The sequence below is a fragment of the Akebia trifoliata genome, chromosome 4 (assembly GCF_017979445.1).
Source record: "Akebia trifoliata isolate Shusen 1 chromosome 4, ASM1797944v1, whole genome shotgun sequence".
NCBI classification, from domain to species: Eukaryota; Viridiplantae; Streptophyta; class Magnoliopsida; order Ranunculales; family Lardizabalaceae; genus Akebia; species Akebia trifoliata.
The window spans coordinates 6,738,537-6,764,872 of NC_141378.1; the positions used below are offsets into that span (position 1 = coordinate 6,738,537).

The window sequence follows — 26,336 nt, forward strand, 5'->3', positions numbered from 1 at the left end:
TCTGCACATGGGAAGGTCTCATCTACTCTCTAAAGGTGGACCTAGGCTGTTTGATTGCTGGGAAAACAAGTGGGATAGCAATTTCCCCAGAAAATTCTTTACCTTGTGATTGTGACACACATGGGAAATTGGGTTCTGAGGAAAAATTGATCGAAATCATGTGGCAGTCAACATCTTCCTACATGAAACATATCTTTCTGGGGTGTAGGAAAATGTTTTCCACACCATTGTTGACTAATCGTGTATCTCATTAGTTCTTTGAGAAATTACGATCATGCTGGGGAAATCACATTTTCCTGGGAAATTGACTTTTCAATAAGTTTTTGGGGTAATCAAACACAATAATTTAGCTATTGAGGAAACTGTGACTTTTAGAGGGAAGTACGAAAAGTGAGGATATTCTAAAATATTTATCAAAAAGGGCGTAAACCCATTTTGTATTTATTCATTTTCACCAATGGTTATTTTACTGAGCCTACCTTTAAATACTAGTTTGAATTTCATTACAATGGTCTTTTATTTCAAGTTCACAAATACCAACGTAATTGGAGTGGAATACTCTCACTAATTCTACCAACTAATGTTTTGAAAATTTATGGTCGTGCTTGGTTGACCTAATTCCTTTATCTCTATTCAAATGGTTCCGGATTTTTTTAAAGAACCAACCCATTTGTTAGTTCGAACTTCAAATCCATGTTACTAGATTTGTTTCTACTAGATCGAATTGGTACGAAATGAATTATTTTGTAGTATATTCCATACTGGATTTGTGGAATATAACAAACCCGTAGTTACCAATTTGTGAATCCAACCATTCTGATTCATTGAATTCTGTCGTTAGATTTCGTAAACCAATGGCATATATATATAGGGAAATGTTCAGCAACAAACATTTTTCAAAACATGGGTTAGAGGTTTTGGAATGGGCTGATTTTTGGTGAGGATGATCTCTACGGTGAGGAGATCATCATCACAAAAAATCAGCCCATTCCAAAACTTCTAACCCCATCAAAAATGGTTTACAAAAAATGGATGGTCCACGATTTTTCAACTTGTAAATTGGGACTAGAAGTTTTAGAATAGGCTGATTTTTTGTAAGGATGATCTCCTCACGTAGAGATCATCCTCACCAAAAATCAGCCCATTCCAAAACCTCTAACCCATGTTTTGAAAAATGTTTTGCCAAAATGTTTGTCAAAATGTTTGTTGCTGAACGGGACCTATATATATATATATATATATATGGGTCCCGTTCGCCACCCTTAGTCTTACCACACACTTTAACAAACGCGTTTTGTCTTACATGGGTTAGAAGTTTCGGAATGAGCTGATTTTTGGTGAGGATGATCTCTATGGTGAGGAGATCATCCTCACCAAAAATCAGCTCATTCCAAAACTTCTAACCCCATCAAAATTGATTTACAAAAAATGGACGGTCCACGATTTTTCAACGTGTAAACATGGGGCTAAACATTTCGGAATGGGCTGATTTTTGGGGAGGATGATCTTCTAATCATATATATGGGAAATGTTCAGCACCCTAAGTTTTACCACACACTTTAACAAACGTTTTTTGTCCTACATGGGTTAGAAGTTTTGGAATGAGCTGATTTTTGTGAGGATGATCTCTATGATTAGAAGATCATCCTCCCCAAAAATCAGCCCATTCCGAAATGTTTAGCCCCATGTTTACACGTTGAAAAATCGTGGACCGTCCATTTTTTGTAAATCAATTTTGATGGGGTTAGAAGTTTTGGAATGAGCTGATTTTTGGTGAGGATGATCTCCTCACCATAGAGATCATCCTCACCAAAAATCAGCTCATTCCGAAACTTCTAACCCATGTAAGACAAAACGCGTTTGTTAAAGTGTGTGGTAAAACTTAGGGTGCCGAACGGGACCCTATATATATATATATAGGGTCCCGTTCGGCACCCTAAGTTTTACCACACACTTTAACAAACGTTTTTTGTCCTACATGGGTTAGAAGTTTTGGAATGAGTTGATTTTTGGTGAGGATGATCTCTATGATTAGAAGATCATCCTCCCCAAAAATCAGCCCATTCCGAAATGTTTAGCCCCATGTTTACACGTTGAAAAATCGTGGACCGTCCATTTTTTGTAAATCAATTTTGATGGGGTTAAAAGTTTTGGAATGAGCTGATTTTTGGTGAGGATGATCTCCTTCCGAAACTTCTAACCCATGTAAGACAAAACCCGTTTGTTAAAGTGTGTGGTAAAACTAAGGGTGGCGAACGGGACCCATATATATATATATATATATATATATATATATATATATATATATATATATATACACAGAAGTGAATCTAGAATTTTTTCTTTTCTTCTATTAAATTCCTAGAATTTTTAACATTATATTATATTTGTAACTTACATGCTTCCATCTTTATTATATTTTTAATATTAAAATAAATTGTCTTTTAAAAAAAATAAAATTCAACATAATTTTTTTAAAGGAAAAACTGTGATTTTGATGGTGTGAATGTTCACTAATAATTAAACCCCAATACAAAATTAATTTTAAGAAAAAAAAAGTCATTTAGGGGAAATACCTTAATTTAACGTAAAAAGTCATTTAGGGGAAATACCTTAATCTAAACGTTAACTTGGAAGTCTCTTGAAAACATGGAAATTATATGTGGTTCAAGACCAAGCAATAACAAGGATCGCTCTCCATAGAAATTTGGTGGACTTGGGATAAGAATTTCTTTGAAAATCATGTTCCTTTGAATTTAGGGTCCTTAATAATAAAGTTCCTATAGAGAATTACATCAGCAAAAAATAAATGGTGATTTAGACATACCACACTGTGTTTTCAAATTGATGACATACCCTCGATATAGACTAATGCTAAATGACCAAAATGACCCCGAATCTTAACGTTTGCAAGTTGACTTATATAGAATCTTAAGATTGAAGATGAGGATAAAAATATTTTACCCCAAAAGTTGGGCATGACTGATTTTGAGATGGAACATATATCATGAATGTTTTTTTTTTTTTTACTAGTGGTTGAAGATGAGGGTATTTGTGTCCTGGGTTTATGAAGCTTTTGTGGAAAATTTTATATTCTTAGTTTTATATTATTTTAGAATATAAGAATTAAAATATTTGTTTTGGTCATCTTTCATTAATCCCCCTTAGAAAATCACTATCAAGGGGACTATGTCGTGGTTTTAAAATTATAAGTATCTCAAGTAAGCAGAATAATCCAGGAGAGGTATGTTTAAAGTTTTGTGATCGAGAACAGTCTCCCGTTCCTATAGCATAATACGATGTCTACATGGCATGTTTTGATTGGAGATTAAACACATGAGACTCTGTGCAAATACAGAAAACCTATGCGTAAAAAGTTCATGGTTGATATTAATATTACCTTTAAGTTTAAAATGTAAATTCAAACAAACACCTTTTTTTTAACTTAATCAAAGGTTTTGAAAATAAGAACCCCAAATTCAAAATGTGTTGGATCAACATTCAAATATATATATTACAACATCAGAGGATGGACGACATTCGGACATTGTAACAAGTAAGTGTCTTCCGATCCTAATCTTTTTTTTTTTTTTATATACTTATCGTGGGTATCCCACCCGTTGGGTGAGACTATTCCTAGTTGAGAGTCAACTAGATCCTAGAGGGTTGCCCCAAGGAATTCATTGTTTCATGGGGTTTCGAACATTTGACCTACCCTTCATGAGGAGCTTATCAAGACTCGGCTTACCACTAGGCCAACCCCTTGGGATTAAATAATAGCGTGGAACAAAAGTAGAATTCTTGAAATTTTGTACTCTAGATCCTTGTGGTATGCAAGTACACAGTTCATATGAGTAAGTGGTCCTTCGATCGATTGCATTAAAATTAAAAAATTAAAAAATTAAAAAAAAAATTAAAAAAAAAAAAAAAACAATGTGGATAGAGATAGTGGAACTAAATATGAAACACTCTTTCAATAATAGAACACAGCGCTAGATAGAAAAGATTTGGAAATCAGATTCATAGAGCATAGCCTTAATCTTTGGAATATGACTTCGATGATGATGATAAAAAATCAATATATATATATATATATATATGTATATATATATATTATCAAATTAGGATCTAGGTGATCCAAAAAGTCATCAGATTGGACCTTGCTGGATCCAATCCTTATTGGATCAAAACGGATTGGATTTCGGGTCTGATCCGATCCACTGATACCCTGGCTACACTACTACACTATCCACCAAATAGTTTGCATTCTTACTTACCAAGATACCTTTGCTGTATCTCATATGTTGCTCCAGCTCGTATGTTCTTTGAGGAGATTCTGACACTTGGCTGAATCTCATTGATTGATTGAAAGGATATACATCAGGATTTGGTGCGTCATAGTCTTCCTAGGAAAGGTTCTCCCTTTCCTCTCCACACACGCACCTATCCACTACGGTCCCCACTACTCGCTTGCGAAATTACTATAATCTCCCTCACCATCGAATTCTATCCTAACTTTCCTTTTTATTCAAAACCCCAGGACAACTTTCCAAGGCCTTGGACCAAACTAGATAAGGTAAAAAGCCCTTGATTTATGCTAATATTACATGACTTATTTTTTATTGGTAAATTGGAAAAAAAAATTCCTGTTTGTTAAAATTTTCAATGGGTTTGAACAATGCTTATTCTTTCATAGTAATCTACTGTCAGTCCAATATTGGTGGGGTTTCCACTCAGGACACTTCGACAATCAAGTTAATAGTGAATAAAAGCAACAACTAACTAACATTCACTATTTTGATAATTTCACACATGTGATTACCTTGAGTGGCCGAGTATATACCTCACCCCAAGTGCCTCCTCTTTTGTAGAGGGAAAGTGGGGCTGATTCAAAAGAGGACCTCAATTTCATGGGGTTGTCGTAGGCAGAGTAATCCATTCGAGGTGATGAGCTCTCCAATTATTAGGACCGCATGATCTAATGGGACAATTGGGGTGAAATGAGGAGATTGATGCGTATCCCAATGCAAATTGTGGATGGTTAAGGATAGGAGTTGTAGTACTAATTTGATCCCCATATTATTGATTCTACAAAAATTAAAAAAACGGTCTTAAGCTGTGATAATATGAATTTTAAACAATTTCTGTTCTTAAGTCCAAAGTTTCAAACATGTTCCAAAGTCTTAGCTCTTGTAAGACCATTAATGGTTCTATTAGTCTAATTTTTCTTTCTTCATTCAATTCAAAGGCTGACATATTCCAAATTAATCAACTTTGAGACTCATGGATTCTAGTCAAACTTATCAAATAGAAAAAAATTAAAAGGTCAGTGACTGAGATGGCTTCTAAGAACTATGACTAAATATGTTGAAGATCTACAAAATACAAATAGAGTCAAAGCATATTTCATAATGTTAGAAAAAACCCTATGATCCGAAGTATAAATCAAACAAGAACGTAAGAATCTCACACAACAAAAGATATATATAGTTCAGTCAAAGCATCGACTTACGTCCACGGGCAAAAACGACGATTTCATTATATTAATTAAAGAAGAACAAGGTTACAATTTCTCTCTGTCTTTCGTATATCTCTCACCCTCTTTCGAGTTTCATCTCTTACCCTTTATATACTTAGGATTACAAAGAGATTAAACAAGTCGGATCCAAAACCAAATCAAATGGGAAACCCCACACATTACCAATTAAACGGGTCATGTAGGTTGTTAACGGATCATCAAAAGATCTGGTTTGAATCCACGAAAAATCTCCATATACAAGAATAGAAGATATAACCCAACACATAATAAAGTATTTGAAGTCTTATCCCAAAGATTTGGGATTTGCTAAATGAATTCTATTCCATTCTACTATATCTAGAGTCACATCTTCTGTTATTAAAATTAAGTTCGTTTTCACTATCTCAATCCACATTTTTTGATATTTTTTCTTACTCTTAAAATCTTCAACTTGAATATTCCTTTCAATTAAAGTTGTAATAGGTCTTTGTTGAATATATTCAAACCATCTCAATTATTTATTGGAGTTACTTCTATTTTTCTCGAATGGGTTCATTTATAATATTATATTTTTCTACTTTTTTCTATTTAATCATTTCAAAATCTTCATCTCTCCTATAATATTATCTTTTCTACTATTTAGTTAAAGTTTGAATCGATGACTTTAAGCTTTTTTGTTTGATGAAAAATGAAATTTCAAAACTAATTTATACCACTGGGTCAGGTTATGAATATGTATATAGATTTTGATCAACTACTAATTAATATGTCATAGAGGATTGATTTTAAAATTGTAATTATTTATGCCCCAAGAATTTCTACATCTTAACCTACTTGTAAAACTTCAACAAAGTCCTCCACCACCATCACCAACAAGACAAGCTTCCGTCTATTCCATATTATAGTTATATAGCAGGCCATGTTGTTGACGGTGGTTGTTCATTTCCAAATGGTATGACCGTCCGCATCAATAGTTGATTGAATCGATCAAGGTTCTCAATTACAATATTTAAGGACAATTTGGAAAAATGGCCAAGACTACATTTTAGGAACGAAGAGAAGGTCGTGAGTCATTTGAATCACCTCTTAGGAGTCACCCTCGTGGATTTATCCCAAAAATTATCTAATGAGTGGGCAGAGGCAGAGGGGAGGGGAGGGGAGGGGAGGGGGGAGGGGGGGGGGGGGGCGCTAGGGGCGGAGCCAAGATTTTGATCATGTGGGGGCAACCAAGAGTAAAAAAAAAAATTGTAAGGGACAAGTAAGAGTGCAAAAAAAAATAGTTGTGGGGCAATTAAGAGTGGGAAAAAAAAATTGTGGAGGTAATAGTGACAGATTTTTATATCCACTGTTAAAATCTGTTGCAATAGTTCACTAATTGATATATATTGAAAATTCTTGTGGGGGCAAGTGCCCCCACTGGAAATCCGCCCCCGAGGATTAGTCCAGTACTTTAAAAGACCCCGAGACACTTCTTTTACGAAAAAAAATTAAGGAGAATTCAACCTCATTTAAAGAGTGCATTAATTCTATAACTAATAGGCTTTTGAGATAAGAAGGAATCTTGAATTTTTTTTCTTTTTTTTTAATTGAGAATTTTTATCTGCCTATTTATTGATCTTCTCTAATAAATTGTAAGGTGTGCAACTAAACTTCATTATATCGTAAACGATGTTAAGTGTATGTTCAAGTCACTATCTAATCGAAGTTATATTTTGGTTCCGATTAAAAAGTTAGAATCAATTTTTTTTTTAAATCCAAAATGAGTAATCAAATCTTATCTGTGATATTAGGGTTAGCCTCTATTATTCTAACTACCATCTTAAAATTCTTAATAAAGATTACCTAACCACTTAAATTCTAAGATGCTGCCATCTTTTCATGATAGGTTCACCAATGATCAATATTATCTTTGGAATATTTAGCTTATAGGCAAGAAACAAAACTTAATTATTATAGAGAGATTCTATAGCCACACCAATTTTTTACTAAGATCATTCCAAGATAGGTACTAGATTCTTCTTTGGCACACATGAATTGGGGTGCCCCTAGTAAAGTTGGTGTAGACAGAAATCTCTCATTAACCAATATAGATTTGTTGTCCCCTCTATGGATCTTTAGATAATCAAAACCATTGTTTTCTGATTCCTGATGGAAGGGTTTGTATGATGAACGGTGAATAAATGTTTGGTTGACAAAGGTCGGTTCAGCTTAGCTGCCTCTGATAACTTATCCTTTATAGAAAACCTTACTTTTATTCAGTACATGAAAAGACTAAAGTACCCCTGCTAAAGACAGTCACATCACATCACCGTCATTACCCTGAGGGTATTATAGTTATTTCAGATATCAACACAATTTCGGAAATTTTCAATTTGGACAGATAGACAAACAAACTTAATAAATGACATTTATCCTTCAGTCTCTGTCATAGAAGGGTAGTTTCGTCATATTGACACGTTCAATGGCGAAAGCGATATTTCTCTAAACAACAGGGGTACTTATTAGTACACACCTTATAAATATCAACCTCTTCCCTCACTTCTTCTCGCCGTTTCTTTGAGACAAATCTCTCTCTCTCTCTCCCTCCCTTCTTCAGTCCTCCCTCTTCCCTCTCAATCGGTGGCGTTGCCCCTGAAGCACTGCTCCTGACGCCCATTTTCGTCTGTTTCGTCAGATTCCGTCCATCCACCGGATCTGACATCACCATCAACGTTGTTGTGATGATTTACTATTTTACCCCTTTTTCCAAATAATATTTACGTTTTTTTTTTTTTTACTTCAACCAAACAACCCTCTATTTTACTCTGCCCAGAGAGGAAAAAAAAAAAAAAACAACCCTCTATTTCAACCTCTCAATGCGGGTTAAAAAATTGACGCCTTGGTGCTGACGTGGCATGCATTGAAGTCTCAAAAAAAATGATGTCGAAATCGAACCAATCTCGTGCTGTTTTGACGCTCGAAGCGTCACGAAAGCGTAAAGCTAGAGAAGGGTTTTTTGACACCTCCCAAGGTAAAGCGTCAAAAGCGATCACACTAACAACTAACAAAGCCGAGCCGGCCACAGACAATCGGCTTCTAGCCGGGTATCTAGCGCACGAGTTTCTCACTCAGGGTACACTTTTTGGTCAAAAATATGATCCGGCTCGAGCCGAAGCCACTCCAGTATCGGCTAGAAACCCAAAGATTCGAGCTGAAACAAAAGCAGCCGCGCCGGTAGTAAAGCATCAAAGCTATGCTGAGGTGGCGAATTTGTTGAAGAGCGATGGGGCCAACATACCTGGGATTGTCAACCCAACGCAGCTCGCTCGTTGGCTTCAGATGTGATTGGTATGCAAAACTGGAAAGCTACGTGGTGTGATTTCATTGGATATCACGTAAGAAATGAAGCTCTTCTGCGTAAGTGATGGAAAATATTTGCTTTCTGGATTTTATTTTCTGTTCGTTTTTTTTTCTAGTTGAAACTATTTCATATTTTGTTTAAAACTTCTCTCTCTCTCTCTCTCTCTCACTAAGAAATATGGGACGCTGGAAGCAACATGCATGCATGGCGTTTTCATGTAGAATCAAGATTATGTACTCTCGGGAGTTGAATTGGAAACCCAACACCTCATCTATTAACTAAGCCTAGCTAGATGAGGACACGTGGTGCTGGTTTGTGTGAAGTAGTTGATTATCCAATTAGACTCCCGCGAGTAGATTATCCAGAGGCTATGTATGATAATTATATAACGTGGGAGTTTTGTTGTGTGTCGTACTGTTGCAACGTTGATGCCTTGCTTCATTGAAGATATGTTTCCGTACGAGAAGTGCTCACGAATAATGAGAGAAAAGTAAAGATGGGGGAGAAAGGAAAAAAAAAAAAGAATCTAAAAGAAAATCTTGTTATTTATGAGAAAGATGTCAAAAGAGAGGATTTTGTTCTTGTAAAAAAGAGAAATTCTCTGCTATTTAATAGTGCCTGAAGTCAAACGCACACGATACCTCGAACCAAATATACAGTGGGCTACAATTGGGATAATTGGAAATGGTTTTGTAGAGAAAATCATTTCTCTGGAATATATTCTTCTTATATATTTTTTTCAAGAATGTCTTTCTTCATGTTGTTTACTTGAAGGAGAAGTAGAAAAAGAAAAAATGAAAAACGTGTGCGTGTGAGAGATAGAGAGAGAGACGTTTGGATGGGTTGAGAGAGAGAGAAGTAGAAGGAAAACGATAATATTCTCAAACGATGTTTGAGTCTCTCCATTAAACGAACGGTTGGGATGGGAGTAAGTTTCTAGTGATTTCTATTTCTTAATATAATTTGAAAATCACAACTACACATCCCTAGAAAATCTGTATTTTTCCTCAAGTATGTAGGGTCCTTGTCATTGCACTCTAACGATCAAGTTAGAAATAATTTTGGTAGAATTTTATTTTAGATTAAGTCTTTGATTGTAAAATTTTGTTGCTTGCTGATATCATTTTTGACGATTTTATTATATACCCACTTATAATTTAAAAGATATTCGCAAGATGTCAGATCGTGTGCACTCTTGATGGTACGTGTTCGGAATCATTTTTCACGTGTAACACTCTTAAGTTGATCTTTGTGAATTAAGTCTATAAAATGTTAGGTCTCATGTGCTCAATATCATGATGTTCATATGGGAGACTCTTTTAAGATTTTGGAAATGTGTTCACACGCTTTACACTCAGGATTTTGAATCCTTTATTCATTTATTTGTTGATTGTGAGAATATATTTCAATCAAGAGCGTCGAAATCCTAGACTCTGTCCAATCTTCTTTTGTCCTCACATATTTGATGCTTTGATATATTATCATGTTCAAGATTGGGACAACACTGCCAAGTGTTAGAACATCATTCTGAGGTTTCGGAAAACATTATCGAGATCAGGATACTACTTGGATAAGCTCGAGATATTGCACTTTCTCATCCAAAATGTCCATATGGTGCAATTGTAAGGTAAAAAATTTGATAAACAAATGAGATTTGTCCTAATAAAAAAAGTTAAATATATTTGAAAATTGAAATATCCTAAATAATAAATAGAGTTAAAATGAAATCTTATCTTTGATTGAAGGATGATTTGTTGTTATATTTAGTCGTTTCTATCTTTATTAGGGGGATACTACTATCCATACCCATAAATGGGTAATCATGGGTTTATAGATAGCCACTTTGGATATTCATGGGGTATTTACTCTAACCAAACTGTAAAAAATTGCAATATGTATAAGGTCGTGTTCTGTGTACTCATATATCTGCTCATATCTCCACAAATCAGTTCATTCATCGGATTAAACATAGATCCAACGGTCAAGATCTAATTTCATCTTTTAAGTTAATAACTTCCGTGTTTTAACAATGTCCTTCCTCAAATGTTTTTTATTTACTTAGACCTCCCTCACACAACTTAAGACTTACGAAGAAAATTCGATCCAACGTACTCTACTACTCTCAGAAAAAGAAAAGAAAAAAAAAAACCTAACCCTCTTCTTGCCTCATTTCCCTCTCTGCAACCCTAACCCTCTTCTCTCTCTCTCTCTCTCTCTCAAATCGCTCTCGACCTCTCTCAGACGAAGACGCTCTCTGCCTCTGACCTCTCTCTTTTGGGAATAAATAGGAATTTTCCCTTTTACTTGGTTTTTTTTTTTTCTTCTTTTCTGGTTTATCCTTTGGTCATGCAGTCAAGGGCTTCAAATTGTTTTATTTTTCTTAGTTTTTTGGATTGATTTCTCAATGATTCAACCAAGGATTCATAATAATTTTGTTTCTTGTTTACCTTTTAACCATGAATTAAAAACATGTAAATTTAGAACGCATCAATCAAACCCATAATATTCCTAAATTGAATAAAAAAATAGAGTAATGAAATAAAATAAAATAAAAGTTTGGGGGTGAAATCGTTGTAGATGGCAAAGGGGGTTGCGTTAGGGTTCCCCCTTAGGGTTGCCGACAAGTTGAGATGAGGGGTTTTGTTGTCATCATCATCAAGTTATTTACGAACTTGCAGAGGAGAAGAGTGGAGATGAAAATCTGACGGTTGTTGCTGTTGCAAATCGTTGGTGAGTGGAGAAAAACACGAAACTAGTTAAGATTCCATTTTGAGTCACATAAGAGAAGAGAGGAGAGGTCGAAATCAGAAGGAAAAACCTTTTTTTCCATTTTGTTCTTTGTTCATCTGAGAAAGAGAAAGAACTCATTGTTCTCGAATAGTATTTTGGGTTTTAGGTTGTTGAGGGGGTGTAACTAAATAGATAAAAGTTAAATGAGGGTAGAGTAAAAAATACTAAAATTTATTACTTCAACTTAAAATAGATTTGAGTCGTTAGATCGAACGCGATCTAACGACTGAAATCGTTTGTAGAGATATGAGTAGCTTTATGTGTACACGGAATGCGGCCCTATACATGTATATATTCTAGTATAGTTTTAATTCAACTCAAATTTAAAACCATCTAAAATTGTAATATTTACAACTAATTATTTGAATTTTTTTCCCTCCAAAAAAATGGGGATGTTTTGGAGAGCGAACTATTTTGGGTTATCAAAATTTTATGACCCCCAAAAAATGTGGTAGGATCGGTAGTATTTTGGAGACCCCTATTTTGGAATTCACAACCCAAAATGGCAATTGAAAGTGGATGGATAGTGGCATAGGTCATGTGTTCGAGTTGCTCTTAAGATGAAGAAGGTTAGTGAGTCAACTCCTCAAATATATATAATAAAACACAACTATAGGCTTATTTTTGTGGGAGACAAACTTCATCCAACTAGTATAAACATACCATCTAATTATAGTTTTTTTGGAACCCACTTTATTGTTTTCTTCTTCACCCCTTTAACTTTACCATATTTCCTCTTTGACTCATTTAACTCACTTTATTATTTTAATCTTTTACCCCTAAATCTCAACTTTTTTAATAACTGTATTTATTTTTTTGCATTTCCCCTTAATCCCAAAGAGGATGCCCTTGTTGTAGGCACTAGGGGTGCAACTTAATTCGGTTCAAACCGAGAACCAAACCAATCCGTGAGTTTTGGGTTGGGTTGGTTCGGTTTTAATTAAATACGGTTCGGTTTCGGATTAAAAAAAATAAAAACCAATGGGTTCGGTTCGATTTCGGTTCAGAATTTATAAATAATCGAACCGAACCGAAAACCGAACCAAGATATTTTATTTTATAATAAAATGTATTTTTTTTTTCAAAACCCTCTCTCCTTCACTCTCTCTCTCTCTCTCTCTCGTCTCTCCCGTTGAGCTGCGGCTGTGACCTGCAACCTGCAGTCTCTCTCTCTTTCTGCAGCTGACCTCCGACTCCGCCTGCGACCTCCAACCTCCGAATGTGACTGAGCCTGGAACCTCCGGCCCTTCGACTGCGTCTGCGACTTCCGACTGCCCCTGCAGCGTTTGAGTGCGACTACGACTGAGCCTTCAACCTCCGACTACACCTGCAACCTCCGACTGCGCCTGCACCTGCAACCTCCGACCTGCGGCTGTAACATGCGACCGGTTCGTTCATCTCCCTCTCTCTTTCTCTCTCTCACTTACTCTCTCTCTCTCTACTTGTGTCATGTGCCCCTCAAATGGTTAATCCATAAATTGGACGATTGGATTTCGATTGAAATGGGGGAAATTTTGCTCTTCGATCAGAAATGAGAAAATCTCTCAGCAACCCATGAAACCGAACCGAACCGAACTGAATTAAGGTCGATTTGGATTGGTTTGGTTCTAAACTAATTCGATTCGGTTCTGGTTCCTATATAATAGAACCGATCTTGGTCGATTCGGTTCTAATTTTACTTTAAATCGAACCAACTCGAACCGAGTTGCACCCCTAGTAGGCACCACGCATAGGCGAACTCTAGAATAAAACAAAACACAATTGTGGGTCCCTCAGTTACTATAGTTTTATGGGAGACAAACGTTTCATCCAACTTATGTGTGGGCCTCACCTCTCTCCCTTTTTCAATAATACCCTTATAATTTTACTTTTTTTCTCTTTACCTCTTTAATCCCAAAGAATTTTTAATAATATTACCCTTTCAATTTTGTTTTTTTTTTCCTTTTTACCCCTCTAACCCTCAAAAGAGGATTATGGTATGCACAAACTCTAATATATAATAAAATACAATTGTAGGGTCCACCTTTGTTGTAATTATGGGGGATAAACATTCTATCCACCTTTTTTTGTGGACCTCATTTTATCACCTTCTTTTTTCACCCCCTTCAATTTTATCATCTTTCTTCTTTTATCCCATTTTTTAATAATACCCCTCTTACTTTACTATCTTTCATCTTTTTTCTCTTTAACCTCAGAGATGTTAATAATACCCATCCAACTTTATTTTTTATTTTTTACTTTTAGCCCCTTAATCCCAAAGAGGAAGTTGGTGATATAGGAACAAACGGACTCTAGTGCGTGTGTGTGTGTGTGGGCAAGCGTTCGGAGGTCCTAAAAAGAGCCAAATATTTTTCAAAATAGGGGTTAGAAATTTTAGAATGGACTGATTTTTTTTGTAAAGATAATCTCTATGGTGAAGAGATCGTCTTCACCAAAACTCAACTTATTCCAAAACTTTTAACCCTAGTTTCCAAGTTGAAGAATCGTGGACCGTCCTCACTAAAAATGAGTCCATTATGAAACTTCTAACTCATACATTGAAAAAATGTTTGGCTCTCTTTAGGGCCTCTGAACACCACCATATATATATATATATATATATATATATATAGAAAATGTTATGCACCCTACTATTTGCCCTACGGGTTTTGTCATACATGGGTTAGAAGTTTTGGAATGGGCTGATTTTTTGTGAGGATGAACATGCAACCTCAAAGTTGTATTTGAATATGTCAACCTTAAAATTTACAAGGTTTTGGTCCAATCATCAATTTGATTAAAATCATGTTTTGACTGGCCATCTGTGGGATAAATATATCCATTTTTCTTACATGCATGGCAAGGAAATATTTTGTCTTGGTTACAAATCAAATATACTAATGCATGTTTCATGTTTTGTAGAAGGCTCTAGAGAAATTGAGCAGGATATTTGGGTCAAATGGACCGGGTCATGGATATGGGCAATGGATCATTCAATAGCTTAGGTTAATTAAATAAAAATCTCATGACTGATTATACCTTTGAGATAGCGAAGAATTCTTCTAATTGCCTGAAAGTGATCAATAGTAGATACATGATTTCCGTGATAAACGAAATTCATACTAAATGAAAGATTATAAGAGATTCAAGAAACCTCTAATAAAAATTGATCCAAGATCTTTAATGGAGAATCATGACCAATTGATTTAAGAAGAGAAAGAATTATCGAATGTGAAAGCACTGTGAAATAATAAGAATTTTTTATTCTACAATAAAATACTTTTATGGAAATCCTAAGAGGATTTATCTGAAAAAGGGAGAAGATCCCAACTAATTGAATAATTAGAATTATTTATAATCTTTATCTTTAAATATTTGATCTATTCTGCTAAATAAGATTTGGTGCATCACAATATACCTTATTTTTCTACATCGAATTATATTCTAATCAACCCCAAAGGTACTAGTTAGTATAGTTGCTAAATCTATGAGTGATGATATCATAGATTTGGGTTTAATTCTTGTCATTGATCTCATTAGAAAAAATAAAGGTTTATTAAAGTTAAAGAAAAAAGAAAAAAAAAAAAACATGGACACCAAAGTCCTCTACCTCTCGTCAAGAAGGAATAATAATTTTAAAGTATTTTGTTAACTAAAGAACACTTTGGAAAATAGAAATTGGAATTGAAGGACATCTTGGTAAAAAATAATATTTTCAAGGTCATTCATGATATAAAAAAAATCCAATTTCCCAAGTGTATTTATTGCACTTTATCATGTGCCCTAAAGGCACATGTTTACAAGATCCTAGTTAAATATGGAAACTCAAAAATCCTTTACGCCGTGCTAAAGTACCATTAAAATGCACATCGCTTCTAACATTCTGATGGTGGTGATGCACTTAATCATCATAATCGTATATATTTTTCACTCGTATCTCAGTGAAAAACATCTTATGATTATGTGTCTATGTATGATCGATGTACATTTTAATGTTACTTCAGCATTATCCTAATTATATTTACTTTTTCATCAATGTCCGTAGGTACCAGCTGGAATGATTGGCAAATTAATGCATGATCCACGTTCATATGTTTGGTGTGATTCTTTGTGTGCACATGTTCTGTTGTGGCAGGGTACAGCCCATTAAATGCACCTAACCTCTACTCGGCCAAAGGATACAGCCAACGTGGTTATTGGTTAGAAACCGACTTCACAACTGGCAATAATCTTCGCAATATGCATCCTTACTTTTTCATTAATATTTGAAAGGGTCCGTTCAACACCAAACATTTTGGCCAACATTTTAGCCAATCATTTTTGTCCTACATGAGTTAGAAGTTTTGGAATGGACTGATTTTTTGTGAGGATGATCTCCTTACCGTAGAGATCATCCTCACCAAAAATCAGCCCATTCCAAAACTTTTAGCCCCATGTTTACAAGTTGAAAAATCGTGGACCGTCCATTTTTTGTAAACCATTTTTGATGGGGTTAGAAGTTTTGGAATGGGCTGATTTTTAGTGATGATGATCTCCTCACTGTAGAGATCATCCTCACCAAAAATCAGCCCATTCCAAAATTTCTAACCCATGTTTTGAAAAATGTTTTGCCAAAATGTTTGGTGATGAATATTTCCCTATTTGAAATACCTCCTTGAATATGTCACATATAATCTAAAGAAGAGGATTCTACCAAAACTTTCAAAAAAAAAATTCCCATTGGTTAGTAGCCAATCTTGTTGATGTGAAATATTTCTCATTGTAATTGTGGCTGACCTATTAATCCGAACCATCTCATTAAAAAAAAATGATTTAGGACCTTGACTTGTCCTGTCGGATATTGCTAGAACACGGGTTCAACTAAACCCAATAACGATTTGATCCACTATCAACGGTGAAATCATGTAATATAAAAATACAAAATAAAAGAATTCACTTCTTTGTCTCTTTTTCAATTTTGCTCATCATTACTATGAGAATTTCTTTTGCTTTATTTTCCTTTGATTTCTAATATGTTTCAGTTTGTCATGTTAGTCTCTTGTCTATCCATAGATTCAATAGCAGTTCGAAAAAGTTAACCTATACAAGAAGTAGAAGAATTTTTATTTTTATATAAAACATGAAAATCAATTGAATCCTATATGATCGTGTTTGATCTTAGCCGACTTAGTCGTGATAGAATTTAGGGTAGGTCTAAGATGCAACTCACCTCTTCAGAGTTGGGTTAGGGCTCATCCAACCCTATCCATAGCCCACACATTGACAATTTAATTTATAATGCAACTTCGAGGTTGTGGGTTCATCTTATAGTCATGTTTATGATTTATATACTGTTGTTATATTACATTGGGTAATTTATACATGGCCCTTCACAATTGGATCAAGATTAGAGATTCCCCCTTGTTTTCAGACTGATGACATGCCATAAATGATTTAAACATACTCATTTTCAACCTATAACTAAAAACCCCTTGATTTTCTCACCACAATACTCATCTTTTTTCAACCAGGTTAAATTTTTTTATTGTTGCCTTCAATTTTAAGATTTTATTTCTAACAATCATCAGACCTCAAGAACAAGATATGATTTTTGAAGAGAAAAAAAGAGATTTTTGGGTAGAAAATTCAAGGGTTTGTGCAAGACATTGAAGATTGAGATGGAATACAATAAAATAGATTATCATAGAGGTTAACAGCTTAACTTTTTTTTTTTTTTTTTTTGGCAAGGCATTGAAGACCAAGTTGAATATGTTATAATTGTTTGTTAGAATTTAATATCTTGAGATGACAAATTTTCTAGGAGAAGGTCAAGGGGCTTTTGGCTAGAGGTTGAAGATGAGGCCATTTAGGTCTTTTATGTTAGCTACTCTTAGAAGAACTAGGTCAATAAGGGAGGCTTGTCATTAGTTCAAAACCTAGGGCGTATCTCTAATATCGACCAAAACATAGCGGACATAACTAAATCACCCTATAAAATACTATACACCAGATCATAAAAAAATCACATTTTCAACAATAACATTATGTGTCCTACTAGCCTTACTAACTTGGTAAGATCACAACTCTTATTTAGTGTGGTTGACCTCACCTTGTGGCATCCAAAAATAGAATTCTGTGAATTTTAAAAAAATAAAAAAAGAAAAATTATTTTCCACCCTTGACTTTTAATTTTAAATTTGGGAGTTCCAAGGAGCTTCAGTGGCCATCCATTTTCAAAATCTTGGATGAAGCCCATTTTTTGAATCTCAGTTTTTTCTTGAAATCTAGAGGGCTGTGGTGTTGGATTCCCAATGTCGTAATCCATTTGAACAAACGTCCCTTAGTAAGACTTAAAATCTTACTAACTTAGTAAGGAAAGTACCTTTTTAAGATTATAAGCAAGATTGGATTCTAGAATCTAAAGCAAACACCTTATTCTCTCCCTTGAAGAGTAATGTAAATGCATAGATTTCCTAATTATTGCAAATCAGAGATGCAATTATTATAATTATGATAGAAGATCAAAGAGTATAATAACGTGTTAAGATCGATCTAGTGTGATTTCATATAGAAGTTGTAATCAATTGTATATTCTTGATCTCTTCTTGTATAATGTATCTCTCTAAAGTTAGGTATGGAAATCTTTCTTTAAAAATTGATTATATTTGTTTCCTGTGATAATGTTTCATTTAAAGGATAAAAATGTACATTTAAGTAATTTTAGTATCTGAAAGGAGGCCTTTCCGTAATTTCATGTCGAAAAGTAAATCAAAAGAGATAACTTTGCTTATTACAAGAAAAGCACTGATTGATATGTTTTTCTATTGGGGGTGATTTAAAGATACCCCTCACGTTTTGGTGAATATTTGAAATACCCCTTATCTTTTCAAACTGATAACATGTCCCTTGACCATCAGTCTTCTCTAATAAACTCTAGAAAAAACTAAAAACCTTTGATTCTCCCCCCAAATCCCATCGTATATTAATCTCCTTAAACCTTCAAATCTCAAGAACAAGTAAAAGTTTTTTTTGGGTAGAAAAAAAGGTTAGTTACCATGCATATTTGATTCAATGTATGTTACCAAAATATTTGAAGTTACGTACATTATTTTAAATTTTGGTTTCGTGTCTCGTCTCGTTCATACCTAATATCAAGTCGTCTCAGACGAGTTTTTCAATACGTTTGAGACGTCTCGTTCAAAATTTTCAAAAATGAGTGTGAGGTATTAAATCTCGTTCTAAAATTTGACTTGTTTGTCCGTCTCATTCATGCCTCATACTTAGACGACTCGAACAATGTGTCTCGGTCTCAAACGAGTTTTGAAAATTTGAGAATAAATACAAAGAAGAATATATTAATGACAAATATTTGATTCAAAGTATATTACAAACAAGATAAAAAGAATATTAATAAAGAAAGATTTGCCAAGTTGTAAAATCTTACCAAAATCTTTTGACATTAAATATCACACCTATGCTACATCGAAATATTAATGAATTTTTTTTTTCTATATAAACCTCACTATTAGAGCATGAAGAGTGATTACATGGTTAAAACTTTTGTTCACTTTTTAGAAGAAGACTTCTCTCTTCATCTTGTATTTCTTTATTTGTGATTGTTGTTCGTGACATTTCATGTAGCTGTCATTCTCACATACTTTCCGCTTCAACGTAAGTTTCAAGGAAAAAAAAAACCCTAAATCTCTCTTTCAAAAGTAAATTAGTCGAATTAATTCGATTTTCTATCCAAGCTTTTCGAATTCAAGTTACAAGAAAGTTTTCTTTGTCCTGGTTTGAATTTTTTGAAGCATGAAGTTGTTTAATGTAACTCAATTATAATCATTTTTACAGATTTAGTGACATTGTGGATAGAGTGAAGGAGCATGGGTGGACCGAGAGGATCGAAAGAGCAAAGCTTGATGTAATAAAGAAGATAGCGATACGTCACAAAAGCTTGATGTTATATTTTGAAATATCTTATTAAATACTTTTTGAGACTAGTAATCATATAAGTTGATCATTTACTGGATCCGTAACAAATAATAATAATTTTTAATGATTGATTTCTAGTCGTCGTTTTATTCATTTTTGGTACTCAAATTTATTTTTTTATAAGAAAGATCGAAAGTGTTGCAATGGTTTGAATGTGACGATTATGAATTCAAATTGAATTTGGTATGATAAGTAATTTCAGTTCATTTACCTATAATAATAAACCATGTGACTATGGGTCCTAAATTATTCTAGATAGTGCAACTTAAACTCTGCTGCCAAACAGAGTAAATCTTCTCAATAATAATTTCTGTAAAATTTAAATTAAAATAATTTCATAATTTTAAATTTCAATAAAATGAAACACATGTATATACATTTTGATTTCTTCAATTTAGAAAATTGATCCTTAAAAATATGCTCCGAAATAATCATCATTAATCATAGCTTGATGTGATAGTTTTCTAGAAAATAAATGAGTTGCGATTTTCTGACTAAAAAATTTTCACTCGGTCTTATACTCGACTAACGTGGCAAGGGCACAGAACCATAGATCATTTTCTTTGGGATACAAAGGGAAATGATCAATAGTTTCGTGCCCTTTCCACGTCAGCTGAGTACAAACCAAGTGAAAGAAAATTACTTTTCAAATCGTTTTACAAGATTTCTATAATTAAAAAAAAAAAATTGAATTAATTTTCTTTCATTTTAAATGTAAATTTGAAAGCCCATGGTGATTAATTGTATTCGATCAAGAATCTACAAAATATCACAAACAAATGGCGCAATAACAACTTTAATACACCATCCAAATTAATTACAAAATCATTAAATTAACATTTTTGCAAGCAAAAAAAAATTACCAACTAAATAAAAAAAAAATGGAAACTTTAAGGTAATTTACTTTTATACTTCTCATAAGGAAACATAGATTATTTATATTTATCAAAATACCTTCTAAATATACATATACGATCGCAAAATAAGTATCATCATTATCAGGATCATCATCATGATCACTCATAATGATGATGGAAATCATGATCAAGATGATCAAGTATGCCTAAACCCTTGATTCACTCACAACTCCCAAATCAACCTGACTATTGGCATTGAGCATTTTCCACTATGGACATGGATGGACCCAATCTTTCCTCTATGAGTTTTTTCCAAACTAGTTCTTGGCCCCATTGTCAAACGTGCCCAATTTTCAGTGATAAACAATCTCCAAATGGGACCCACCACCTTCACATGTGATCCAATCATATTCTCCATCTTCAGAAATAAATTTAAAAAATTAAAAATTAAAAATTAAAAATTTCTCCAAGAAAAAAGGTCTAATTTTAGCCATGGCTGCTTCTCTGCTGCAATCCTCAGCTCTTCTCTCTTACTCTTCAAATACTTCTCTTACAAGCAAAAGAACTTTGGGTCTCAACTCTCTTAGACCTTTTCATCTTCAAACAACAACATCACCACAACCTCAGAGATTGAGTCAATCAAAGAGAAATCTCATCAGAAGATCCATCCTTGATGAAATCCCAGCTCTTGAAATCCGACCATCGACTTCTGAAATCAAGCTCAAATTGTTGGTTAGTAGCAATATATGAAATTTGGGTTTTGGTTGATTTTGATTCTTAATTTTGCTCTTTTTTTTTTGTTTCTCCTTCATTCAATGAGATTCTTAAGTGGGTATCTATTATATTTTTTGTGTTAGTCTGTTGGTGGATTATCTTGTGGTTTAGATGCTTAATTTTGTAGTTAATCCTACTCATCTGATTGGTTAAGATTTTGATCTTGGACTCAGTTCTCGTTAATATCATGTTTTTTATGCTTAGTTTTTGTTCAAATTCACCTTTGTTTTTTATGATTTTGAAAATGGGTACCTTATGTTTTGTTAATTTGTTGATTTTATTGGTGACCATTCTCAGCCATGTATTAGGATTTTCTTTTTTATCTATATCAGTATAAATGTTAATTAATTAATATAGAAAAGGGAGTACAAGAAAGGCAAGAGACCTAAGGAAAAGATAAGATGGAATTACAAAGTTAACTCCACTCCACAAAGCAAACGATCTCTATAAAAAAAAGATGTGTTAGTTGACCTTAGTAGAATGGAAAACAACATGTTCATGCAAGAGGCAAGCACACCCGGATTTGTTTTACGATGCGTGAAAGTCTCGATTTTGTAACCACCAATTATTATCACAATAGCTACCACTCCCCAATATATTTTCTTAAGAGTAATGCTCAAGTGACCTCAAGAGTGAACCTTACATCACACACCCTGACGTGAAAGTGTATAGGAACCATAGATGCTTTTCATCAAGATTTGAGTGAAAAAGCATATATGTTTCCTATACACTTTCACGTCAGGGTGTGTGATGTGAGGTTCAATCTTGAGGTCACTCCAGCACGACTCTTTTCTTAATTATGTTAACATATCTTGTCAAAACTCAGGAACCTTGTCATATGTTTTTATCTAATAAAGACATCTGGAGTTTCTAAATCAATAATGAGATCATTTGAGTCCAATTTTCTGCTCCTCTCATTGATTCCTTCTTTTAATCGTTGAACCATGTGATTGGTATCAATTCCATTTCAGTTAAGAACCGAAACTTGGATTGAATCCATACTAAGAAACTCTTGATGGGTTGATGAAGATAGGGAAGCACTAAAATTTAGAGTAGAAAAGTGCCCAATAAATCCTTGTTTGATTCTTGCCATTAGCAACCATACTTTTGCAGATTTTAGTGCTGTTTGTACCACCCAAAATTTTGAGTTCTCCTCTCCACTTGTCGAATATTACGGAGGGATCCCATTGGTTAGTTTGCACAGCCCAAAATTTGGGTTTCTACTGCTGGTTGACAGCACATGAGTGAGTCCCATTAACAGGTTGAATCCTATATTTTGTCAGTTGGATCCAGTATTTTAGTATTATTTATGTTGCTTTCAATTTATTTATTAATTTTTATTTTTCAGAGAATAAGGGGCTTATCAATTAGTTCTTGGAATTTAGAAGTCATTAGAAAATTCTATTTTTGGGTAGTACATTGAAGAATGTCCATGTATGCAAATACTTGAACTCAATTGAAGCTGGAGATGTGTCACTCCAAGTTTCGTGTGACTAGATCTGAACACCCAAGAATTGAGTATGATGGGAAATCGGCATGGGAAGTTGGCCAGGCATCTGAACTGGATTGCCTACGTGGCACCATCCGATGGATGTCACCCCATGCACGAGTTAAGGATATAATCATATTTAAAAAGGCAAAAAATCTTCACGACAAAGGGCCTAGAGAATTAATTTTGTAGGTATTTGAAAGAAATGAGTTCTAAGTGGAAATATTAACATAATAATGAAGATATATATATATGACAGAATTGTGACTAGTGAGAGAGCAAATGGTGACATAGCAAAGCAAGTGAAAGTTGGTACCTTTGTCTTTTTCTAGGTAAATAAATTGTATTGATATATTAAAGGGGTGGTCGAGGTGACCAACAAAACTACAACACAACCACTAAAGTAAATGAATCTACAAACCCAATCATCTTCCCAAAAAGTCTTTGAAGAAGACCCTTTGAATTCCCTAAAGACTTTACAACCCCCCCCCCCCAAAAAAAAAAAAAAAAAAAAACTCAACTCAATATGAAATAATGGACTCCTGAAGCATCTCACAGCCTTCTTCAAAGACCTTATGATTCTTTCTTTCCAAATACCCTGACACACTGCAAATGGGATCACACTCCAAAGTGATCTCTTTGAAGCATTAAATGCTAACCCCCATGAGGATCATGACTGGAATAAACGATCAATAGATTCAGTAAGGAAACCGAACATGCCGAATAGTGACAGAAAGTGATCCCAAATTTGCCCAAGTAAACAAACAATACAACTGAATATGATTCACTTATTTCCCATCAGCCATGCACATGGGAGCTTTGTTTTGTAAGAGCAACAATAAATATAATCATCGTTCACCATTCTTTTTTCATTTGTGATATCATGCTAATATGTGTGAACGCAAGCTCAACTTGGAAATGACATTTCAAGATGACATGGACCTACCTATAGCATTTCATGTCGAAAGTACACACACTTTTTTGGAAATATGCCATAGAAACCCTACACATATGTCGAAGATTACGACCACATAACTGAAAAATTAGCATCCACTTTGTACCATAATTTTAAGTAAGATAGTGGAGCTTATAATGTTTGATATAAGGAGTCGGTAACCACACATTTCCATCTCAACCATGGAGCTCGATCAGTTTGAGTTCCTTAAAACATTAACAGTTTCAACCCATCTATCTACTGCAATTCTAAATGAAGTCAGTAGAAACTTTTTTTATTTATATATGAATCAAACCTTTACTACCATTAGATTTTGCGTTCATACTATAATAAGCTTCTTCATGCAACATGTATGAGGTGATCCAATGCAGAGTGCTGTTTCTGGGCTGAACAGAGGACTTGCTGCAAGTGAAGAAGATTTGAAAAAAGCGGATGATGCTGCCAAGGAGCTTGAAGCTGCAGGAGGACTTGTGGACCTCTCAGTCGATCTCGATAAACTTCAAGGCAGATGGAAATTAGTATACAGTAGTGCATTCTCATCACGTACTCTTGGTGGGAGCCGTCCTGGGCCTCCCACAGGAAGGCTACTGCCCATAACTCTTGGCCAGGTGTGTTTCGAATACTCTCCTATTATTATTGTTATTGTTGTTGAGGGAATGCAAGCATTGACTGAAATTTTTTTTTTTTTTTTTGGTGTGGGGGTGGGGGGGTGTTGTGAGGGGGTCTAGCTGCAAAAGAAAGGGTTTTATCGTCATTTTATGTTTATCAACCAACTACTTCAAAAGACCAATCTATTTGACAGGGGGAGAATTATGAATATAAGAGGGTCACAGGGCTTTACTAGGGTATGACCCACCCGAGAATGGGGGAAAATACACTCAACACTCCCCTTCACCCTTAAGGGTGGAAAGAATTGAACCCGTGACCTATACGATCCTGGTGCTCAGATACCATGTCGACCAACCAACCACTCCAAAATACCGATCTGTTGAAGAGAGGGAGAGCTAGGAATATAAGAGGGTCACGGGGCTTAACTGGGGTATGACACACCCGAGAATGGAGGAACATACACATTATATGATGTTATATTCTAAGACAACTTTTCAAGGTTTTGTCATATTTACCAAAATGTCATAAAATAATAATAAAAAAAGTTCTTGTTTTTTGTTACCAAAAGACACAAAACAATCGCTTTATCTATCAATTTGCCTCCACTATGCATTAACTCAACTCTGTTTGAACAGGTTTTCCAACGTATTGATATCTTCAGCAAAGATTTTGACAACATAGTAGAGCTTGAGTTAGGTGCTCCATGGCCGCTTCCACCCATAGAAGTAACTGCCACTTTGGCACACAAATTTGAAGTTATAGGTTGGTTTGTCTGCCCCCTTCACCACCAAGTCAACTTTTTTTTTTTTGGTGGAACACCAATTAATGAAATTGCAAGTGACACTCCATAAAAGATATAAAGCACCATTTAATATTAGCCTCGGATAACCGCAACCCAACACACCCATTTAATCTCGTCCATATATTTATCTATTATCGAATTGAAATTTGTTGTTGGAACAATTTGTGTAGGATCTGCGAAGGTAAAAATTGTATTTGAGAAGTCGAGTGTCAAGACCACTGGAAACTTATCGCAGCTACCACCTCTCGAGTTACCTCGAATTCCAGATGCATTGAGGCCTCCATCTAATACGGGTAGTGGTGAATTTGAAGTTACCTACCTTGATGCAGATACCCGCATCACAAGGGGAGATCGAGGCGAGTTGAGGGTCTTTGTGATCTCATAAAGTCTCAGCAATTTTCTTTTTTTCTTTTTTCTTTTTTCTTTTTTCTTTTTTCTTTTTTTTTTTTTTTTTTGAAATTTCGAACTTTTTTTATGGTAGTCATAAAGTCCATTTTCACAGATCTTGTTGTGCTATAGAGTATAAGTCCACATTGTAATCCATGGCTCTTGGAAAGAACAAATCAACACTTGTATTTAATATTTTTTTTTCCAAAGTTAGTTTAATTCTTTTTAACTATATGTTCCAGAAACTTTCAACATTGAATCCATTTTATATATATTATATATATATATATAGGGTAGCGTTCAAGGGCAAACTTTTTAACAAACATTTTGGCAAAACATTTTTCAAAACAAGGGTTACAGGTTTTGGAATGGGCTGATTTTTGGTGAGGATGATCTCTACGGTGAGTAGATCATCCTCACAAAAAATCAGCCCATTCCAAAACTTCTAACCCATGTTTACCAGTTGAAAAATCGTGGACCGTCCATTTTTTGTAAACTGTTTTTGATGGGGTTAGAAGTTTTGGAATGGGCTGATTTTTGGTGATGATGATCTCCTCACCATAGAGATCATCCTCACCAAAAATCAGCCCATTCTAAGACCTCTAACCCATGTTTTGAAAAATGTGTTTGCCAAAATGTTTGCCAAACTGTTGGCCATTGAACGCTACTCTATATATATATATATATATAGGGTCCCGTTCGGCACCCTAAGTTTTACCACACACTTTAACAAACGCGTTTTGTCCTACATGGGTTAGAAGTTTCGGAATGGGCTGATTTTTGGTGAGGATGATCTCTATGGTGAGGAGATCATCCTCACCAAAAATCAGCTCATTCCAAAACTTCTAACCCCATCAAAAATGAT

The 26,336-nt window shown here is 34.5% G+C and overlaps 2 protein-coding genes across 3 annotated transcripts; both read left to right on the forward strand.

The window, feature by feature from the left end:
- The first annotated feature begins 8,057 nt into the window (after positions 1-8,057).
- Positions 8,058-19,569, forward strand: LOC147403374 (uncharacterized). 2 transcript variants are annotated; one of them, XR_015177478.1, is made up of 2 exons: positions 8,058-8,914; positions 19,458-19,569. XR_015177478.1 is itself a non-coding variant. In XM_086438936.1 (1 exon), the coding sequence occupies exon 1, from the start codon at positions 8,435-8,437 to the stop codon at positions 8,840-8,842; it is 408 nt and encodes a 135-aa protein (XP_086295062.1). In that variant the 5' UTR covers positions 8,059-8,434; the 3' UTR covers positions 8,843-10,553. The 2 variants fall into 2 exon arrangements, 1 of the variants encoding a protein (XP_086295062.1); XM_086438936.1 differs by lacking the exon at positions 19,458-19,569 and having other exon boundaries at positions 8,059-10,553.
- Positions 19,570-20,900: 1,331 nt separating this feature from the next.
- Positions 20,901-25,700, forward strand: FIB4 (Plastid-lipid associated protein PAP / fibrillin family protein). The gene is made up of 4 exons (XM_086438937.1): positions 20,901-21,187; positions 24,045-24,281; positions 24,918-25,044; positions 25,255-25,700. Exons 1-4 carry the CDS (start codon positions 20,948-20,950, stop codon positions 25,467-25,469), a joined length of 819 nt encoding a protein of 272 aa, XP_086295063.1. The 5' UTR covers positions 20,901-20,947; the 3' UTR covers positions 25,470-25,700.
- The last annotated feature ends 636 nt before the right edge of the window (positions 25,701-26,336 follow it).

Coding starts and splice junctions, on each gene's coding strand:
- LOC147403374 (XM_086438936.1), top strand. CDS start 8,435: ATGATGTCGAAATCGAACCAATCTCGTGCTGTTTTGACGCTCGAAGCG.
- FIB4 (XM_086438937.1), top strand. CDS start 20,948: ATGGCTGCTTCTCTGCTGCAATCCTCAGCTCTTCTCTCTTACTCTTCA. Junction 21,188..24,044: donor AAATCAAGCTCAAATTGTTG/GTTAGTAGCAAT, acceptor GATCCAATGCAG/AGTGCTGTTTCTGGGCTGAA. Junction 24,282..24,917: donor TGCCCATAACTCTTGGCCAG/GTGTGTTTCGAA, acceptor CTGTTTGAACAG/GTTTTCCAACGTATTGATAT.